This window comes from Nothoprocta perdicaria, unplaced genomic scaffold (assembly GCF_003342845.1).
Source record: "Nothoprocta perdicaria isolate Ctin4 unplaced genomic scaffold, notPer1 scaffold_213, whole genome shotgun sequence".
NCBI classification, from domain to species: domain Eukaryota; kingdom Metazoa; phylum Chordata; class Aves; order Tinamiformes; family Tinamidae; genus Nothoprocta; species Nothoprocta perdicaria.
In genome coordinates this window covers 886,362-908,737 of record NW_020455350.1, presented here as the reverse complement: position 1 = coordinate 908,737, position 22,376 = coordinate 886,362, and the positions used below count along the sequence as shown (strand labels likewise).

The 22,376-nt window shown below is 44.7% G+C and overlaps 1 protein-coding gene across 4 annotated transcripts in view; it reads left to right on the top strand.

The window, feature by feature from the left end:
* Positions 1 to 14,416, top strand: part of PCNX1 (pecanex 1) — a 76,656-nt gene extending 62,240 nt beyond the window's left edge. For all 4 annotated transcript variants that reach the window (XM_026038589.1, XM_026038588.1, XM_026038587.1 and 1 more), the window contains 7 exons: positions 425 to 575; positions 2,599 to 2,829; positions 3,167 to 3,441; positions 5,074 to 5,315; positions 6,274 to 6,710; positions 8,101 to 8,241; positions 9,959 to 14,416. In XM_026038589.1, the coding sequence (XP_025894374.1) occupies positions 425 to 575; positions 2,599 to 2,829; positions 3,167 to 3,441; positions 5,074 to 5,315; positions 6,274 to 6,710; positions 8,101 to 8,241; positions 9,959 to 10,099 (1,618 nt within the window). In that variant the 3' untranslated portion in view covers positions 10,100 to 14,416. The remainder of the gene's footprint in view (positions 1 to 424; positions 576 to 2,598; positions 2,830 to 3,166; positions 3,442 to 5,073; positions 5,316 to 6,273; positions 6,711 to 8,100; positions 8,242 to 9,958) is intronic.
* The last annotated feature ends 7,960 nt before the right edge of the window (positions 14,417 to 22,376 follow it).

The following is a 22,376-nucleotide window of genomic DNA, read 5'->3' as shown; positions in this document are numbered from 1 at the left end:
TGTGGCAATGCATCCACAACAGAGGCTGAATTTCCTTCTTAATTTGTCTGTAGTGCTACAGTCCCTGAGAAGGTTTCTCTTCCATAGTCTCAGAAAATCAGGAACTTTGTGACAAATGCCTGTTTACTTAAGTCCATGTAAATAAATTAGGTCTGTTGCGTATAAGGCTTACTCATCAGATGTTTAATGCACTTAAGCATTTAGAGTCTGGCTTTGTTTCACATGTGCTTGCTCGTATGTTTGTTCTCCTGCTGTCCTCCTTTAAATTGCCTTTGTAGAGAAGAACTGTGTGCCTTCCCTTGCAGTTTAGGGTTAGTGTAAACTTAAAATTTTCAGCTGTTGACAAAGATGATAGGTAATTGTGAAAGTGTTTGTGCATTTGTATTCAAGTTTGGGGTGTGCAATGTATTTTTCTCTTCAACAGTAATCTGGAATCCTTCTTGTATGGCCTGCATGCCTTATTTAAGGGTGATTTCCGAATATCTTCGATTAGAGATGAGTGGATCTTTGCTGACATGGAACTACTAAGGAAAGTGGTGGTTCCTGGAATACGCATGTCGCTTAAACTGCATCAGGTAAGACATTGACTGGAGGTTGCCTCCAGTTCTTGTTGTTTGTTCTTTGTGTTGAAAGATGAAGTGTTGGAAGTGAAACACTTGAGAGACAGTTCTTTCCACCTGTCTTGGATGAATTTCTTCGCCCACACCATGTCCAGAACAAGATTTATAGGTAGAGGAAATGCTGTATCAGTCAACTAGAGTAATTGAAAAGATTATCCCAGCTTTTCACTTCATGTTTCTCAGGTCTGGGAAGGAAGTTGCCTATTTCAATTTAAAATGCAAGATACAAATAATTCTTCAAACTTCAGTGAAATGTATGAAGCTATTTGGAGATGAGGGAGAGTAGTTGGTACTTGTAGAAGGGATATGAATGAGGGCGATAACAATGGTGTGTTCGTTACTTCTGAGTAGAAATGCACAGAGAGAAGCAATTTAGACCTTTTGACTGTCACTCGTTGGGTTGGTGCGGTAGGACAGACTACTGTATCCTTTAAAACCTTTCTTTCTTTCTTTCTCCCAAATGCTGCCTAGTCTACAGGTGGCAAACACGTTTCCTTTTTTAAGTAAATCTAACTACTACCTAAACTCTGAGCCATACTTTACATTTCTATTTTATACCCAAAGGTCTTGTGTGCTCAAAATATTGTCTGAGTTTACCAGTCATACCAGTCGCTCATGAGGCAGGCAGCCAGCAAGCCTCGTCTTGCCTACATGTCGCACCTCACCTCTGAGGCATCTGGTTCAGACTTCAAAGGAGAACAGGGAGATAACACTTGGGAAAACAAGAACATAACAGAAAGAGGAAGGGCATGCAACAGAAATGGATGTTTAAAAATAAACAAAAGGGCAGGGAGGGGCAGAGGAGGACAAAAATTGTCTATTGCCTTATGTTCTATTATAGCTCATTTGTAGGAGAAAGGGTCATCGACTTTATGTCCAGGGCCTGTAAACGTCATCAAATGTAGAACAGCAGAAGATAGTCAAACCCTGTTTTGTATTCTAGAAGGGGTTTCCTTGTAGTCTTCCTAATCCTTATTCTTCCTGCCCTACCCCGTATGTTTATAGTTGGCGTAAAAGGGCATCAAGCCATTTAAAGCTGTACAATGCTGTCCGGTTGTGCAGTGGGAGTTGTTGTTTTTCATTGTGCAACACTGGAAAGAAAATGGATACCTGAGCGTGACTCACTTATCTCCTCAGTCAAGTTCCAGTGGAGAGTGAGGAGCTTGCAGTTCAGAAAGCAAAAACAGGACTTGGTCTTTTCGGTGAAGTTAGGGTGAAGATGAGCAAGCTCAAATTCTGTCCAGGGAGTCTATTTACTAAATTGAGTAAGTTCAAGGAACTGTGTAGTGAGCAATAAGCTTCTTGGGAGGAGAAAGTGCTATACTCCAGAAGAACAGATGGCTTGAAAATTGTTAAAACTAGGTAAATCCAAGAGCTATATTAACGTATCTTATGTTAGAATGCATGTAATTGCTAGCAGTATAGAGTTAATCAGAATGTTCTGTGACTAAGTTTAATTCATACTCAACTAACAAGTTTAGGTTCCGCTAAAATATCTCATGCAACAGATATTCAGTACTAATTTGCATTTTTAATAGAAAATATTGATAAATTATCTGTGTTTTTTACTAAAATTGTTATGGTTATTAGAAATAACTATAGGAGCTATATAACTCGGTGAGTACTAATACTTTGGTTAAATGTGTTATAACAGAGAAGCTAAAAACAGAATCTGTAGGTAAGTGAATAGATATAAAAGTAGTGTAAAACTGAAACAAAAGTTTCAGTTAGTAATAAGTAGATTCTTTCAATCCATTCCTACTTAAGTTAAAAAGGAAATGAATCCTAGCAAACAAGTATGCATCTGTTGGGTAAGAATTCACCTTTAATTCTTTTTCTTTGTAGACATTTGTTGAGGTCTAATTTTGTGCAGTGTGATGACCTCATCATGTGATTGAGGTGCAAGATATTTACTTTCTATATATGGCTAACATTTGAAATGGTTCCTCTTTTTTTTCTGCTTCCTTCTTGGAAACAGGATCACTTTACTTCTCCAGATGAATATGACGACCCGTCTGTCCTCTATGAAGCCATAACAACCCATGAAGAAAACCTGGTTATAGCACACGAAGGGGACCCTGCGTGGCGCAGCGCTGTTCTCTCGAATTCTCCTTCTCTCCTCGCTCTGCGTCACGTCATGGATGATGGCACCAATGAGTATAAGATCATCATGCTCAACAAACGCTATCTCAGTTTCAGGGTCATTAAGGTAAGCTTTATAGAGACCTCCCATAACATGGGGTGTTATATATTGTAATAATAACAATGACAGTTAACTTTTTGTTACTAATTCCATTACTAATTTCATGGAGAAATGTAGAAGTGTTTTTGTCAGAAAATTAAAACCTACTTTTAAATATCTCTTTTCCTCATGCAGTCCTTAGAGTTGCTTTACTTTCACTGTGACCTTTCAGAACAGTGAACACACATGGTTGTAGGTCTGCAGTGCAGAGGCCTATTTATAGCAAAGCAGCCTTTGCAGGCTCTCGTTGCTTCACTTTCTGACACAGTCTTTCCACTTGGCTCCTGCCTGTCATTTTTTGCAGGTGAATAAGGAATGTGTGCGTGGCCTGTGGGCAGGACAACAGCAGGAGCTCGTCTTTCTGCGTAATCGTAATCCAGAAAGAGGGAGTATCCAAAATGCGAAACAAGCCCTAAGGAACATGATCAACTCCTCTTGTGACCAGCCCATTGGATACCCCATCTATGTGTCACCTTTGACTACTTCCTACTCGGACAGTCACGAGCAGCTTAAGGAGATTCTTGGCGGAGCTATCAGCTTAGGGAATATCAGAAACTTCATAGTGTCCACCTGGCACAGGTGAGCAGTGGAGATGAGTTCCCATTAGTATGTGGCCACGCTTTGTACTTCATTTCTGCTGGCTCTACTGAAAATATTCAGTAATAGAAGAATAAATATGGCTTGACTCTTATTTCGGGCGTGTCTATAGCATATGGCAACTTTTGTGGCACAGGAGTTAATCCTTGAGCATATAAAAAGCCATGAACTGTAAATGACAGCTCAGAAGAAAATAGAGTACAAAGTCTAGATGCAAAAATGTCAGGTCTGCTAATGAGAGGCAATACAACCTCTCATTTTTCAGTGCTTGTGTTTTTCCCAGATGTAATATCAGCCTTGCAGTATCAGGACTATTCATGAGGGTTCTAGTCTGGTTACCACTTGGCATGCATGTGCCAACATTAATATTGTTACAGTATGCTAATGCATAGTTACTCAAGCTTTAGTTGTTCAGAATTGCATAAGGGCTTATAAATGCCCTGTATCTTAGAGCCAGAAAAAGTAACAGCAGCAAACGTACGTCCTCCTCCCATACAAACCTTCAGTAACCCAGAATAAACTTTTATTCTGGTTGTGTTTTACAGCCCATGAGATTTTTTTCTTCTCATGTGGCCCCTTATGACTTTGGCCTTGCAAGCAGCAATGACAGTTGTGTGACATATTTGGAAATGGGTGTCCCAGTTCTTAGCAGTTTCTGGAGCTAGTGTCATGGTCATAACTCTGCTATTGCTGTTATGTTTATACCTAAATATCCATAGGATATCAAAACAGAACATGCTACTTCTCCCCAAAACGTGCTATGATTGCTCCAGTGTGTGTGCCATATCTCTTCTATCACCCTGTGCTTGTCTGATGTGCACAGAATGAAGGTAAGGGCATAACCCAGAGCAGTGAGGCACAGCCAGTGAGACACATCCAAAGAGTTCTCAGTTGCAGAGGAAGACAAAGTTGGGAAGAGTTACTCAGTGTATTCAAGGGGGATTGATGGAAAGAAAAATAAATAACAATAAATAATAATAAAATAAATAATTTTTGAGTCTAGTTGAATTTTGTTTTTGCAAGCCCAGTAAAAGGCCTCTGTGGTTATACACTCTGTAAAAATGTTAACTTGGTACCAGAATATTCAAATTTCATATGAGAATGTGATTCAGAATTGCAGCAGGTGATATGCGCTTCAAAAAGCTGAGCGTGTTACAAAATATAGCAAGAAAACATATAGTAGAAGTCTTCCTGTGCTTATCTAAATTAAAGATTCTTTTAGGTACGAGAGCAGCTGTATGGATGGTATCATAGGAAGAGTAAAATCTTTATTAATACTGTTACCAAATAACCAGCACATTCATGCAACATTCTGCATGTAGAGTTTTATTGTTTCTTCGTATTTCAAGAGGAGATGAATTTTTGGAAAAAAGGCATTTGTGTATGAAGACTTGGCATGTCGTAAATCATTTGAAGAGCTATCAGGAAGAGAGTGGTCATCTCCCACAGTGCCACCTTTAAATTGACTGATTGTGTTCTTAGAAAACAGAATCTAGTTTTACCTGATTTTTATGGACTGTTACAGACTGAGTGAAGCCTTTTGGTTTGTCATTTTAAGGCATTTAGAAGTCGCCATAAGGAATCCTGATTTTGTCAATTACCTTGTGTTTTCAGACTAAGGAAGGGGTGTGGAGCTGGCTGCAATAGTGGTGGAAATATTGAAGATTCAGATGCTGGAGGTGGCACTTCTTGCACAAGCAACAATCCAACTATCAATGAGTCGCAGAGCAGCATGTCGCAAGGAGGAGGAATTGCAACTACAGGGCAGGGTCCTGGAGCAGTGCAGCACCCTCCTGTCACAACTCATCCCACAGCTCATTCTGCAACTCATCCTCCAGCTCACCCCTCAACTCTGGGTAAAGTTCAAGCAAAGTGACCTTTATGCAAGTACAGTCCTATAGGCAGAACTAGCCTTTCAGCTGTGTAGTAGGTCGAGGCTATGAGCAAAAAATTAACTTGATTATATAGTATAAACAGCTACTGGATACATAACTCAAAGTACAATGTGGTTTCATGCAATAACAGGGTCCCAAACAGAGATTAGAGCACCAGGCTGTGGTTAGGCTAGCAAAATACAGGAAATAACTTTCTAAAAATACTTTTTTACATGACTGACTTTTTTTTTTGACTTGTGCTTTCATTTTTGTTTGTGAACACTGATATTGCCTTTTGTTGCAAATACCTTTGCATTACTTCTTTATACATTGGAATGGATTGTCTGCTTCTACGATATTTTAGCTGAATCCTATCAAGGTTGCAGCTACTGATCTGCAGGTGACAAGCAACAAGGCTGAGCTGATGTGCGTCCCAAAGGAAGTGTCTTTAGGTCCTTAGATACGGAGGTGCTTAGAATAGAAAAGATAATGACACTAATCCTCCTAAAAGGTGCAATTTTTGTTTTCTGCTTTCAAGTCCATTAAACAGGTTTTCTGACCCAGTCCTTGAGCATACAGTCAAGTATAATAAGAAAGAATATTTAGTGTTTTGAAACATGGACACTTAGGTCAGTTGTAGTATCTTCAGTGTTTGTGTTCAGGGCCAGACTGTGTGTGATAAGAGCAAGGCTGAAACGTTTTTCAAGCCATTTGCGTGGTTGGAATTGTAGGTAAGAGTAACAATTTGAGATGCGATGAATTGAACACTCAGGTGCTTCACTGCTACGAAGTGCAGCAGATCTCTGCTCTGCTGCTGTTCCAGATGATTTCGGAAGATCCATGCATTTTGTATCTGCATGCTGAAGGGTTGTGTGTAGCAAATGTGACGTGCGTGGGAGGCTTTATGAAACTCCACTGATTCTGTACATCCTCTTCTCAGGCACCAGCCACAGCTCTCACTCGGTGCAGTCGAGCCTCGTGAGACATTCCCCTGCGCGCGCATCGGTCGCCAGCCATTCGTCCTACTGCTACGGCAGCCGCCACTCGTCGCTGCGCACGTCGGCCACGGGCTTCGTGCCCTGCCGCCGCTCCTCCACCAGTCAGATCTCCCTGCGCAACCTCCCGTCCTCCATCCAGACCCGCCTCTCCATGGTGAACCAAATGGATGCTGCAGGGCAGCCTGGGGGCAGCGTGCAGCACGGCCTACCTTCTTCCAGCAGCTCCAGCCAAAGCATCCCGGCCTGCAAGCAGCACGCCCTCGCCGGCCTCCTCGGCACGGAAGGAGGCAATAACGGCGCGGAAGGACAGCCAGGTGCTAACGCAAGCCCTGCGAATCAAATGCAAGCCAGGAAGGATGAAGTTATTTACAGAATCCAGGTGAACAGTCCAGAAGAACAAATTAACTCGTGGTTCTTTAGCTGTGTGCTTTTGTTACTGTTATCTCTTACCTTGTGGGAATTGCCACTTCTGAATATATGCATGGTCTGGAACGCCTTAGCATGCAACTGTTGCGCGGTTAGGTTTGGAAAGCCTACGTAAGCATAAGCTTTTGTGAACAAGCAGCCTTCTGGCATGCTGAGACATGCCTAATTGCTTCTCTTACATGTATATCCATAGTGTAGGTTGGGGAGTGTCAGCTGAAATCTATTCAGTTTCACACTTCAGCTGTTTTGCTTGTAGTCTCAGTCTTCATGACAACATGTAAAGCTGAACAGCTTCATTTACAGCAAGTGTCTCTTTTTTTCTAGGCTGAATATTTTTTCCACATACGTACCTATAAAATGTATTTCCTCTTTGGTTATTGCCACAAGTTTGGATCACAGAGCAGCTCATGGTACACCCTTGACTGAGTTAATTATGGCAGCCTTACTAATTTTGTGGAATTCTGCCTGTGTTCTTGCCTGACTAGCGTTCAGTAGGGCCACATACGTGTCTTTAGTAGTATATTAATAAGAAACACCAAGAAGTAGTTACTAGGACAGGTCATGGTGAACTTGATTTCATTGCAGACATCACCTCATTTTAAAGGAAACCAGGTTTTAATCATAGTGAGAAAAGCTGACAGATTTGGCAAGTCTGAGCTTTAGCAGCTTTTGCTTGAAGACAGGGGCCCTCCTAAGCAGTTTAATTCCCATGTGTAAGGAGAATGCACACAAATTCAACATACAACCTTGAGCAGTGGATATTGCACAGTTCTTTCTGTCCTTCTGTGAGAAGACTATAGGATTGTTCTCCTGTTAGCCTTTTCCAAATGTGGAAACGCCAGTTTACTTGAAAGTATAGGGTGCATCTGAACTAACCATGTTAATGGTAAATAGTTTCTTGGCCTGCTAGTGAGTATTCCAAGCTGTTGAGCTGCAGGATGTCATTCTGAGAAGCAGTGATCCAGTTCTGGCAGCCTGTCATCACTGAACTGTTTCCCTCCTGTTGGGGCACATGCTGCTGCTTGTCTTGTGCCAGCTCCTCACTCCTCCGTGAGCTCCTGGAGCTGCATGAGGGGGTGGAAGAAGAAACTAGAGCTGCTTCTTCAGACTGCATTGAGCTAGTATGTTGTTAGGTGCCTCTGAAACCACAGTCAGAACTTCCAAATTCTGTGCTGCTCAAGCTTTTCTGTAATCTAGAACTTAAATATGCAACACTGAGATGAGTGAAACCGATTTCTGTGGGATTTTGAGGTCAGTTCTCCAGCAGTATGTAGCAGGATAGCTTTTCTCTTGGATTTTGGATGAACTAATGGCCAAAACTCAATTTCTCATTATAATCATAGATAATGGACCCTACTCAAGTACTGGAAGGGATCAACATGTCAAAAAGGAAAGAGCTGCAGTGGCCAGATGAGGTGATACGGTTAAAAGCTGGAAGAAACAGCTGGAAAGACTGGAGTCCTCAGGAAGGCATGGAAGGCCATGTAAGTTTCCCTTAGAACCTGACACTAATCTTTTTAAGGAGGAAAAAAAAAAGTGTAGGGGAGGGACCAGGGCCAGGACCGTATAATCTCTTTGCTGTTCATTAGACTCACCTAGATGTGAAGTCTGAGGATAGATTTAGTAGCAGGCTGGCTCGGCTCCTCTCCTCAGCTACTGTTGTTGGAGGAGCAAGTCTAAGATCCCAGTTTTGATCAGAAGGCTATTTCTGTAGTGGTATCCAAAAGATGCAGGATGATTCACATGTTTTCAGCTCCTCTTTGTACATGCCTTCTTCCTACTCCTCTCACATATTCATCTTGGGCACTGTGCTTACTCATTCAGCCTTCATTTTCCTTTCCTTGAGATGTCAGTCTTTGAGCAAATGCTCAAGGAAAGGAAATTTAGCGCTCCTGTGCAGATTGCTGCATGTTCTTTGGCTTGTGGCCTTTTATGGGATCAGTTGCTGCTGCTGCTAATGCAGAAGGTGAAACTGAGACTGGAACAATGGTCGGTCGCAGTGACTTGCACTCAGTGCAGCACGTGCATATGTACAACTGGATGTTAAGGAATCCCCATACTGATGTCTTTGAACTAAGGCATTAGCTTAAAGGCACCAGTTTTAAGTTGGTCTAGAAGGATAATACTTGGACTTTACTGGGAAATGCTGTGGATGCAATGTGCCTGTCCTCACTCTGTACAACCTAAAGTTTGTTTTGACAGGTTTTGATGAAACCTCCCTTGAAAGGACTGTTCAAATAACTGCATTTTTGCATCGGGCAGGGGGAGGCTAAGGATACTGTGCTTCTGCGAGCAAAATACTCTCCCCAGGGATGCAGCACAGAGCTTGTGTTGCATCAGCCTGAGTGTTGTAACTCCGTGCTAGAGAAACCTTCAGCTTATCAGCTGGGTGCAGTGATGATTAGGGGTGTCCCTTGCATTTTGTTTTAAATGATGTAGATGACTTAGTTCTCTCTCTCTCTCTCTCTCTCTCTCTCTCTCTCTCTCTCTCTCTCTCTCTCTCTCTCTCTCTCTCACCTGTCTGTCTTAGAAATCTTAAAGTATGTTGGGGCTTGGATTACGTAAATATTTTTATTTGCTTTTCCACCTTACTTTGACTTGAATTTAGCGTTCTCTTTCTCTTCCTTCAGCGGGTTGTTAGAGACCGTTCTGTTCCTGTGGAGGTGGCAATATCTAAAGCCATATTGTTGGACCATTCCTGTTGTCCCACAAGCTAAAGGGCAGGGAGGGTTTTGTTTGTTTTATGCAGGGAGCTGAGCAGACAGTTGATCGTACAAAGACCTGGATGCAAAGGGTTTGCCAATATCAGGATGGCCAGTATCAGGAGGGATTCTTGGAAACAGCAGAGGAAAATATGACTGTTGCTAGGTCCAAAGGTGCATGTGATAGCAGTTTATAACAGTGTTTCTGAAATCCTTCCTTTTTGTAATAAAGGTCCTTTTAAATCAGAATAGTTAAGTAATTGAATTTAAATAGTATCCTTGAATTCAAAGCAAGCAGGAAACAAAATTAAGTCAAACTGTTGATGCAGGGAAGTTTTACACCAACTGCTGTTAATGAAGTAGAAAGAAGTGGCTAAGACTGCAGCTTTTTTTTATTATTGCTCTCTTTGCCCTGCAAAGGTCCTGAATTATCAGAGACAAGTAAGAAATGGCAGCTCTGCCCCTGGAACTCACGTTTTATTCTGCTTGATTTTTGCAGGTGATTCACCGCTGGGTGCCTTGCAGCAGAGATCCAAGTAGTCGGTCCCACATAGATAAAACCATCTTGCTGGTTCAGATTGAAGATAAATATGTTGCTGTTGTCGAAACTGGAGTCCTCGAACTTGGGGCTGAAGTGTGAATCTCTGTGACAGTTAAAATTCCCCTTCTCTGAAGAGAGGAGGGGCCACAAGCAGCAGCTCCCAGGGCATGAAACTTGGGTCTAGTTGTAGGAAAGGACTTGAAACACAGATTTGTTAAGTCCCTTGCCCCAAATACACAAGTGTAAGAAATTTTTAAGTTGTTAGCTGCTGAAGAAACATTTGCATGAAGGATAGATTTGTTGAGACATATCTTGTTTATAAATTTTGTTTATGCATTGCGTAATGCTTTAAATCAACAAACTTTTCAGTTCTAAGATCAGAGCACCTCATATTTTTCTAATTGTTTTGCCAAAAATTGCCATGTCTTGTCACAGAGTACGTGGAATTTGTTCACCTTATTTTAAAGAAATTGAGTAACGTACAAACCTTCAGTTTGAAACATAATATAGAGGTTTCATGCGTGGCAAGAAGAGACTGAACAGATGTATAGATTCTTACTCCTTATGAGCTAAAACATTGAGAACTGCACTAATTTTTTTACAGCAATGCACTAAAAAAAAAACACCCCTGAGATTGCTGAGAACATTTATTTATATATATAAATATAAATATATAAAATACCATTATTTAAATTGCCTTTGGGATTAATCCCCTCCCTTTCAATATACACGTTGATGGTAAGGGCTGTGCCATGGGTTTGGTTCAACAATCTGTATTTCGTACAAGTGCATTTGCTGCATCTTCTTCACAATAAATGGTAAAATAACAACCGTCTAGAAACGTACCTGAGTATCCCTGGACTACCTGAGATTTTTACTGCGGTGGCAGTGGTACATTAAGTCTGTACAACACAACACATCTAGCTTTAAATTGGACCCCAATATACTCTTTAATCTGTCCTCCACTAGCTGGCCGCGGCTCCTTTACTACTTTATACCCCGAGCTGGTTATGTTACTTTGCTGGCTCTTCTCTGGCAGAGAGTTATTTTTGTGGTTGTTTTCTTAATGGAGAAGGGCAGGTCCGTTGTTTCATGGATTCTTGAAGTTTTTTGATTCCATCCATTAAAAATTAAAAAAAAAAAAAAAAAAAGACTTTATCTTTTAAAAAGCTTTTATAGAAGGCACAGCCCTAAACTTGTATCACTTTTACCACCTTGCCTTTTCTTTCCCTTTAGTCTTCATTCTTTTCTATGACTTGAATTTTATTTTCAATTATTATATATTCTATGTAAGTGTAATTTGAGTATTTATAACTGTGAAGTTGAATTATTCATGTGTTACATATCCTAGGTTTTATTGTATTTTTTAAAATGTGTGTATTCAGGGAAACAACTCAGAACTATCATGGGAGTGTGAGAGGGAACCTGCGGTTTGTTTTTTTGACTTGCAGCTCCTATGAATCACTTCTCTTAATCCATAAGAAAGAAAGAAAAGAAAGAAAAAAAGTCCCTGTTGTGATTGTTTCCTGTTTCAGACCTGTAATAACGTAGGACTTTGTGGGAACCTGCTCGCAGTCCTAGCCTTTGGGAGCAGCCATCTTCTTCCAGGTCACTTCCACCTCTTCCGAAATGATGTAACCAGGAGACACGTCTGGTAACGTCACCAAGATCGAGATCTTCTCTGGCGTCAGAGAAACCTTGTTCGTTGTATACCTAATGTAAGAGTGAAATTAAGCGGGGTGAGAGAAAATGCAGGGAGAAATAGCTAAAAATGATATTTTGACTCAAGTCACTGTATGCTTTCTAGCCATGAGAGGATGAATTCTCCATGCCTGGTAGCTCGTCAGTTGGCTAACATTGGTCCCAGGGTATTGTACTGGGGCCTTGCTTACATGAGACTTTGCAAAGCTTGTACTCCCATCTGTGCATTTTACTTTTCTCTTTATGCACATGCAGTCATATTTAATCTTGGTATAAATGTACGGTTCTGGATCTGCCACCACGGAAGTAATTTTGCTGTTCCACATAGTTTATGAGAATTCATCTCTTGCATCTCTGAAACGTAGCACAATAGATGGACCTTTCTTCAGCACTCTTGTAACTTGGTTTTCAGGAGCAAAGAGAAGGTGTGTGTGTGTTGGAATTGAAGCCATTTTAATTGAGGTTTTGTTCTGTGTACTTCCCTCCAGATATTTAAAGGGTATTGTGTACAACTAGGGATATTGCCCCATACAGATTCTTTAAAAAATTATTTTGGAAGTAGGCTCTTGTTTTTATACTAATTTCAGAGTTGTTTTTCTGTATTGAAAAGAAATTGAAGTTATATCTGGAGGTAGAAGACTGGCAGGGGGAGGAAAGGTATGTCAAGTTGTTTAAAACTTGATTGAGGCAACACTGTCTATTTTAATGATGACTTTGAACAATCTTTTTTACTCTTTAAGGCAGAATAGTGGCAATGTCCATTGGCAGAGTATGTGGTAGGAATCAGTAACCTGCTAACATTGCTTTTTTTTTTTCTCTTAATTGCCTGGAATCAAATTAGGAAACAGTAGATGAGAGAAAAAGAGAAAGACCTTTCTGAAGAGGTGAGGAGAGTTGATGACTTCTTGTTCCTTTTTTTCCTTAAGATTTCCAGTGTGCTGCCATGAGGAGATGGATCACAATGTGAACAGCTAACAGGTTAATAGCTTTTCAGATATCCAGCAAACCCTTGTTACAAAACCATTCAAATAGTTTTTTTGCCTAATCCAGATCCACTCAACTGAAACAACCTAGTTGCAATTTCACTCTTCCATAAGGTTTTGCAAACACCTTTTTTTACAATTTTCCCTTATTCTGAACTCTTGATTAATATATAAATGCGTGCTGATTTGTGTGAAGTTAATTTCTTCATTCCCCTGTAAAAGTGTCAAAACCTATCAGGTATCTTTTTCTAACTCCCCTCAGGATAGGCTTGTCCATGGAAGACTATTCCAGATGGACATAAGTTTATTTTTATTCTGTTCTCTCTGGCTGTAGTCTTGATTTTCTTCTGTTTTGAGTATAGAACGGGTAGTTCTTTCCAGATTAGTGACTTGTCAGTCTAGACAGGCCTCAGCCTAGAGTGCTTAGATCTTTCCAAACTTCCATGAAAACCCTTTCTAGAAGTGTGCTTTAACTCTGTGCACTCATCTGATGTGATGATGATGATGATGTTCTGCCAGACCAACATTCCAGTTCTTGTGTTCTAGTCTCCAGGTAGGTCCCCATCTGTTGTTTCCCTCAGATTTCTTTAAAGGTGGTATCTGTAGATACATGCATAAAGACTTACTGCTCCACTGAAATAATTACAGAGAAATGCTTAACGCTGCTAAGCAGGTTATGTTGATCAGTAAAATGGTTGTTAATTATTTAAAAAAAAAAAAAAAAAAGCTTTTTCCCACTTCACTTGCCTGTGAGATCTTTTTAAATGTTCTCATTTTTCTTGACCTAACACCTGTATGTGACACTGCTGATGACAGCTAGAATTGAGATGCCCTTTTGCCACAGGGTGGCTGTGGAGCAATGAGTTCTGGGCATCTCTGTTGTGATTCAGCATTTGTGATGTGACTTCAGCGTGGGGAGGGCTTGTTGTGCGGGTGGGACTTCAGTTGGTTGGGATTTTTTGGCAATCCCATTCTAGGGTGAATGTCCCATGGCTGTTTTTCCCGGGACAGTTGCACTCTTCTTAGGCATTGACCTCAGTTTTCCTATGAGCTGTGTAGCTCAGGGCCAGGTGTTCTCACCCTGCATACGCAGCCCCTTTGTGAAATGAACACTTAAGACCAGCCTAGATGACGGATGAGATGGAAGGTGAAAGCAGTTGGTTGTCTGCAAAGAAAGCTTGATCCCACGTGGGATGGTGGCAGGAGAAGAGAGGCCTCCCAGTCAGATCCGATGTCAGTCAAATCCAATGTCGTCTCACCTCACTGATAAGACACACACCACCGTACGACCCAGGCATGTAGACACAAAAACGTTCCTTTAAAGATCTTGCTCAGTTACAGGACTTCTCATTCACAAAATGGAGCAGGATAGATTGCATTTCTTACTATTAATATTATTCAAACTATGTAACTTAGGTTGGATTTGGGGTTATACCACCACAGGTTTTATGTACTTAATTTTATTAAGGAATCTTATACCTATTATATAGGCATCTACTTTTTTTTGTCTGGCTTCGTATTTGATAACTTAATGCAGTACGTTCAGTGAAGCTGGAGAAATTATACTGGTTAATTACCAGTGCCTTAGTAAAAGAGTGGGTACATAACACTTTGGTGGGAAGTAAAGCATGTGGCTCGTTTCACCCCAGCATGATACGCGTATTTCCAGACAGGTGATTGCAGATGGCTGCTCCAAAAGATTTCAGGAGTATACATGCACCACTCACAATCACAAACAGCGGAATAGGAGCAATTTTTATGACTTCTGGTATGTACAGTTTGAATAGATAACCCCAGTACATTTAATCCACAACTCTGAAAGATGGAAAATCAAATAGCTGGACATGTTAACTTGTTACATAAAGACCCCAAGAAAGCCTGACACCAAGCTCTGGATTAGGAAGTGGAGGAAGGCAGGAGTAGAGCCATAAATGAACGCGGATGGCTCTGCTTTTAATGGACAATGAAAATATGTATTGCCTCTACCAGCAAACGGATTCCTTGCCAGGGATAGGAATATGTGTACCTGCGTGTCTGTGAGTGTGTATGTGTCTGCGTGTGTTACAGAAACAGCCTGTAAATATTGTAGCTGTTTAAAAGGAAAAGGCTGAGGGTTTTTTTGCAACATGTTGCAGCAAAAGGACAGTATTGACAGTGAAGAAACACTGAGAAATAAAATATTAAAAAAAAAAACAAGTTTCACTTGTCATTCATTGCAATTCCACTTCACATACCCTCAGCTGTTACTCCCTGAGATTGTCTGTGAGCACTATTTAAGTTGACTCTGATCAAATCACTTTTTAATGAAGGATTTTACTTTAACATGATTTTTTTAATGCTGTTGTAGAAACTTTTTTACCCCTGAGATACTGCTGTTTGTCTCTGCCAGCAGTAGGATCTCAGTTGCTTACACTTTCATATAAACACTGTGCAGGAGTTCGCCCCCCTTTCTGCAATCAGTGTTATTTCAAATGCTTTCTGCATTGTCACAGCTCAATTAGCAGTTTTGGGTGCAATTCTCCAACCCCTTTCTCAAAGCTGAGGCTACTCTTCTGCTGTGTTTACGTGCAGCAATTCTCCATTCTTCCCACTTTGCAGGAAAATACTTTGCCCTGTGTAGTTAATGAGTGATTTCTAACTTTGTGCTGCCCTTGAGCCAAGTGCAGCCTGGGGGTGACTCCGGGTGCCTGCTCAGGGCTTCCCTCATTGATAGTGCTGTTAACTCTGTATCTCACCTGTCTTGTCCCTCTATGCTTAGAAGGATTGGGATTTCTTAAACATTTTAGTATATTTATATAAATGTATAAACATTATGTATGTGTTTGGAAGAGCAAACCCTGGGGGCTGGGCTTTGTTTTATTTTTCCTTCAAGTGACAGGAGGGGAAGGAAAGGTCTCTGTCAGCGCTAGGTGCTTAGGGTGCCGGGTGGCCGTGAGGGCAGCCAGGAGGTGGCAGCAGCTGCCCGGGCACCCCGCTCTGCTCCTGGCCCCAGGGGCTTCTTCACAGCAGCCAGTGCCGGCTTTTAAACTCCCACCTGTTTTTCCGCTTGCTCGACTACACTATGGAGCCCTCCCTTTCTTTCATTTTTTTTTTTCGATTAATGATGTCACTTTAATCTCCCAGCCCGCCGCTAGCTGGATTCAGCTGTCCCTGCTAAGCCGAGCGGCACAGGCGCTAGCCGCGCTCGCACGCGATGGGCCTGCGCGCGGATCCTCCGGGAGCGGAGCCGCGGGGTGGATGGAGGCGCCTGCCCCTTCCCGCCTTTTCACCAGGCCGGCTCCTGCAGTCCCTCATCACGGCTGTTTGCTCAGCCACACTTCAGATATATATATATATGTATGTTGTTTTTTCTCTTGTGGATATGGTGTGGATGAGGGGCTTTGCTTTCCTGCCCTCCTCCCACCCACCCCAGCCTTGTCCAGGCCCAGGGGTAGGAATGAGCAGTGAGCAGGGCTCAAGCCCCTCCACAGAGCGCAGAGGCCGGGCACTTCATTTAGGGGAGCTGCAGCCTGATAGGAGGTGCCCAGGACCTGCTGGGCCACCATGCTTGAACATCGATGAACCTCTCCCATGTCCCTCAGCGGGAATTGCTGACAGTCTTCGTGTGACATGGAATGAGTTATCCTCATTGGCTGGGTGGCCCTAGGCAAGAGGGGTGGAGGAGATCCAAGGGTAGCTCCTCTAGCACCAGGTCTCAGGCTCCCTACGGTTAAGAGAATCATGAGTGAATTCTTTAAAAGCATGAATCAGTTTTGAATACAGTCTTGATTTAGAAACACCAGTGCTGGAAGCTACTAAAATGTTTTAATGGGTCGTTTCCCCTGCTGTATGTTGTGTATAGATAACTACTTTATCGCTCCCTCATGATACTGCAGCAAAATCCCTGACCTGAGAGCTCGCAGTCCTGGCCTGTCTGCAATGGGCAGCAGTGACACTAGGAGTGAAACGGCTGCTGCTTTGGCATGCGGTTCCTGGAAACACAGAGCTAATTTCTCTTGCAACCAAAATACTTCCTCACACCACAGCCACTCAAAACCTAGCCTGATGAGGATTTGGGCAGCTCCTGCTGCTTTTTCTAACACCCCCTTCCCTTGCCTTCTCACGCCAGGTTTCACAGGACCGCCTCAAGGACCATACTGTGAACCTGGCTCGAGTTAAATAACTCTTTTTCACTCCCGCTGTGGAAAGCAATGCTTGCAAACTGTGCCCTCGGGAGCCTCTCTCACAAGCCTACCTGCTCCATCTGATGTGTGTGCCAGAAGGCACCAGCAGGAGATGGTGGCTGCTAAGTCAACACTGTCCTTTTAGGCACAGCTTCCTCCCTTGTCAGAGCAGTGTGTTTTACACGTGCCAGAAGCAGCGGCCGGGCTCTGCAGGAGAGGCTGTAGCACTGTCCCCCAGCAAGAGGAGCTGCTCCGGGCCTGCTCCCCCATCACTGCGGGAATGTCAGTTCGGGCAAAAAGCAACTTTCCCCCTGTAATGTAGCTGCCATGGTGCATTAACTTCTCTCTTGCACAGTTCATATTTACCAGTGCTTTGAACATTGAGCCTGTGTCGTTCGCTGACACTCGTGGAGAGAGGAAGGCAGCTCCACATGCTGCGTTAATTCAGGAGGGAGGAAAGCAAAATCCTGAGCACTCATCCCTCTGCGAATTACAAGGCAGCAGCTTTCTCTGGGAGAGCAGGTGCTCTGACACATTGGGAGTGGTTACAGACCACTGCTTCCTCGCTCGTTGTCACTCTTAGCTCAGCAACGTTTGCTGGCGACGGAGCATTTTGTTCCACCGGAACACGCTGTGTGCATCCCATGCTGGGCTGGGGCCGTTTCCTTCCCTGGAACTGAAATGAAGTTAGTTCAGCTGGGCTGGGCAGGACTGATTTCCCGTTGGGCCAGGCTCTCCCGTTGGGCACGTTGGCTTCCCAGGAAGTCAGGCAAAGAGACGAGTGATCAGGGACTAGCAAGTGCAGCAACCATGACGTGTCTGTGCCAAGCCATCCCCTCCACCGAGCCCTACAAGTGTGTTTGCTACTTCTGAGGGGGTCTGAGGGCAGAGCAGCTTTCTACATCGCGCTCACGACTCACGAGGTACTTCAGACACAACCAGTTTTCCCTCAGGAAAACCTTCCCACCAAACATGGGCTGCAGCAGGTCGGCCCCGGCCTTCACATGGGACTGCCAAGTGGCCTTGGTTCCGGGCACAAAACACACTGTGTGAACACGAATAAATCCTGGGGCCCCGCGGGGCACTGGGGCCTCGGTTTCCTCATGTGGAGGAGAGCGGCGGCGGCGCCACCGCTCCCGTCCATCCATCGGGGCCGCCGCCAGCGCAGGCCTCTGAGGCCTGACATAACTCGCTGTGCAGCTGCTCTTTGTTTCCTTAAACATTTAGAAATGGCTCTTCAAGGGATTAGTGGTGAATGATAGGAAGAAAAATAATAAAAAAAAATAAATGTGGCTTGCACATTTTAACTTGGTATAACCGGCCCTCCCACACCAATGTTCCCTGATCCACAGGAGCCGAGCTGCAAAGCTTTACGTATCCAGCTATAAAATGAGAGCCTGGAAGGGAGGTGCGAGCGCAGCCCCTGCCCGCCATCGGAGCCAGCACCCTGGTGTCACTTCTCTGGCCACGAGCTCCGTTGGACCTGGCTGTCCCAAGGAGGCCCTGGGACTTGGATCTCAGTGGTCCATGATGGGGCTCAAAGAGAGACAGCGCTTAATTAATTTCCCTGGAAAGAGGATGTCCTGAGCTGGCAGACCGTGCAGGAAGCCAGAGGAAAACCAGAGGGTGCGAGCGGCGTCACCGGCGCCACAGGTGGTGGTTACAGACCACGGTGGCCGGGGCTGCGGCGCCGGTGACAGCCCGCGCAGGCGGCAGGGCCGCGCTCAGGCCCAATGAGCTCAGGGACAGCGGCGAGCTGAGCGTTGCTAGCGCAGAGTCCAGGGCCTGCTGCTCCACCTGCGCTGGGCCGGGCTCAAGGACCGCGGCTGCTCAGCCCTGAGCACCATCAGGCCGCGGCCTGATGCTCTTCTTTGACAAGCTTCTTCCAACCTCTGCCCTCCAACAAGCCTGGCAGACCTGGGAGGGGAATAACTAGCCAAGGGCCAGGAGATGGGCATTGGCTGGGGCTGCTCTCATCTTGGAAGTAATAAATCCATGGAACTTCTCACTCTCATCCTTCTTCCCCATATTGCTGTTCCTTCACCTCCTGCATTATACCTTGCCATAAACTAGATTTCAAGCTTTTCAGAGCACAGATCTTGTCTTTTATGTTTGTACAACCCCCTAGACAATATGGTCTTTGAGCACTTATCGCGACACGATTGCTTTACAGCATCAGTGGCTGTTCAGATTTCGTGGGCGCAGGTGCGATATTGTTTAGAAAGGTTTTCTTCGAACACAGAGGTACCAGTAATGCAGAGAGCACTGGGAACGTGGACTACAGCCAGTTTATTTTCAGTCTGTAGGAGACTTCTTCCTGTGCAACACGGGAACCTTCCAACGTTGCCCGTGTCATGAGTCATGCTGCCTTTATAAAGGCAGGGCGCTCGGTTCCTGAGCACCGGCGTTAGCCCCGTGCCCTTTCCTTGCCGGGAGAGGGGTCTGTGCACACACGTGTGCGCGTGACTCTTCCTCCCTCTGCCTCTGTAATTGGAATTCTGCCCCCTTCCCCCAAGTACAGCGAGGTCTGCAGGAAATTACATTGCTAATTAAGCTGTGCAAGAGAGTACAAAAGCTCTAAACTATAAATACTCCATGTGCATTAAAAAGAAAGCAGCGACACGTAGTGCTGTTATTTAGAAGCCAGCGCAGCCTGGGAAGTGGATTTAGGCCCCTGTGACCCAGCCATGCAGGAGGAGGACGGCGTGAGGGTCCGTGCTTGCCAGCCCCCAGCCAGGCTGAGCTTGCTGAGCAGCTGCAGCACGAGATGGGGAGCAGAGCTCTGGGTGCAGCCCTGGCCAGCCCCAGGGGGTCAGTCCCAGGGTGTCCCTAGGGAGCAGAGCGGGGGCCAGGAGGGAGCCAGCGGCGGCATACGGAGCCGCAGAGCTCAGCAGCAGCCAGGGAGGCGGCAGGAGCTGGGCGAGGGGGCTGGAAGGGAGCTGGGGCTCCTATGTAGGGCAGTGACTCACGAGCAGAGCCTCCCTCTCGCATGACTCACGCGCTCTCCCCTGCAAGAGCCCCAAAACATCGCTGTTTCTAGGTAGAAATCCCCCTGCCCCCCTTGCAGGAGCAGGCCTGGCCCCCTTGCAGGCAGACACCGCACTGTCACGACGTTCACGTGGCCCAGTGCGATGTACCGTGGACTCTTCCCCCTCCACCCTCCATTTCTGCTCGATCCTGCAATGGCGTCACGCACAAATCTGCTTCAACTCCCGTTTCTTGCCTGGAAAATCCTGTGGAATTACACATGTGGGATTTCAGGCCGCTTTTTGTTATTCTGTACTGAGGCAAAGGGCTAAACATGGAGCAGGAACGTTGGGAACAGTGTCTGCTGGCTTGGGCGGCCCTGGAAGGTTTGGGAACGCCACGCGGGTGGCAACAGCCTCCGCGTCAGGAGGCCGCGCTGCAAAAGCGGGATCTGGCAGGCAGCAAAATCCCACCCGCCATCCAGCCGGCCCCGGGGCAAGGAATACACAAGTACTTCATGCATCTGGAACAAGCACTTAGAAGTGCCTAAAAAGCTCCTGGAAGGGAACACTGAAATTCCCAGCCAGTTTTCCACAGCAGCTCTGCTGCGACCCACTGCGAGCTGGCTTGTTCGGATTGCACGGTGGGTGTCGGGAAAGGGGAGGCCATCACATGCTCTCAGCTCGGAACACTCATCGCTCTCCACCTGGCTCCATTTTGGTCTGGAAACCAAAGCCACTTGGTTGTGGTGGGGCTGCTGTCTATGATGAACACTAAGAAATCCTGACCCATTACCAAAAGTTACATGAAACACCCACAGCGCCCTTCGACCTCAAGCGTTGCAAGCGGCGAGTGATAAATTGGCTAAAAGATCCATTATTTCTGATATTCTGATACAATTTCTGATAGTGGGAACCACATTGCAGTGCGCTCTCAAATAATATCCCGAACAATCGGGACATTGGATATCGCTTCTGTTTGGCAAATCACTCCAGTGGATGCATTTTCTTAACCATAAAAAATTGGAAGCATCATGTTAACACTATCCCAAGAGCCAGCGGCATCTGCAGCTGGGGCAGAGGAAAGCCGGGCTCCGCACAGCCCATCCTGCACCGGATCTTCCCAGGGCTGCTGGTTGACACAGCAGGTCTCACCAGCCGAGAGCTCAAAGCTCATCGGAGAGGAGTTGGCAGGTGTATGTGAACCTCAACATCATCTTTTCGGCTACAGAAATTGGGGCTCTTTTTCAAAGCCAGATCTCTGCCTCGTTATGAGCCCACCAGACACACACTATGAGAAACAACGAACACTTATGGCAACAACGAAGACCATCACTTGGTCCCTCCTTAGCTTCCCCATGCCTGCAGCCTACATTAATTAACGTGTGTCAGCTGGGCTGTGCTGTGGTGCATGCACATGTACATATCCTATGAGTATCTATATTGCATAAGAAGCAGATACTGCGGGGCAAAGGTTGGAAGAAAATTTCTTCTGCATGAGAATACCCACATCATTCGGCTAATGGAGAGGTAATTTTGCATGAGTTTGGACATGCACTTGCGTTAGAATTTTTAAATAATTTATGTGCTTTTTGTGAACAATTTTAATTAAATGCTATAATTCATACATGCCTTACCTTACAGCTGAAGGCATTAGGATTTATAAGGACAATTCATATACATTGTAGGCATCACAGAAACTGTACCCAAAAGAATGCAGAACCCTGCTCCCCACATTGGGCAGTAAAGGGGACTTCTGCAAACCTGCATTTATTTTGCCCCATGGAAAGATTTTAGCCTATTCAAATGCCTTTGATCCAGGTGAGAGGGAAAAAGTTCCTACATTCCTGTTGCCCTGCTTTGTAGTAAAATATCAAAGAGTTAGAAAAGCAGAGGCCCTTGTGCCATGCCAGGCACTCATATCCTTAACAAGCAGGTCTGCACGTCGTTCCTTTCTCTTTTTCTTTCCCTTGCTCCAAGGTGAGAGGTAGTTAGGAAAGCCAGGCTAATGCTCCCCATGTGGACGAACGCTGCAGGTGGCATTTGGCAGCTGCCTCAGCCTTCTCCCCCGAGAGCTGGGCTTGCTCAGGAGAGATGAATCATTCCCACCTGTGAAACTGCTGGGCTCGGTAACCGAGAACTGTATTTTTTCTCATGAGCTTTATGCCACCTGTGGGGGAAGGTAATAACGAAAAGGAAAGAAGAAGCAGTAAAGAGTGTACCTATGGGCTTTATATCTAGACTCCTATAAAAATCCCTCTCAGGCCTCCAAAGGATGAGCTCCTTATGCTGAATATTAAGTACAGTTCTCTCACAGAGCCCCTGCTATGAAGGGGGGGCTAGATCAACAGAGCTTAGCTCAAATACTGAGGTGGCTTCCTAACAAAGCAACGTTTATAAAATGTTAATATGGGGAGAAAACAAAAGCTTTCAGCAATAACTCCTTTTGAGAACAACATGGTATGGCTAGCCCAATAAGGGGTGGGTTGATTTATCTCACCTGTGCAAGCCCAGAATCTCCATATTTGGTGCTCTAGAGCAGCCCTCTCCCAGGCTTTTTGAG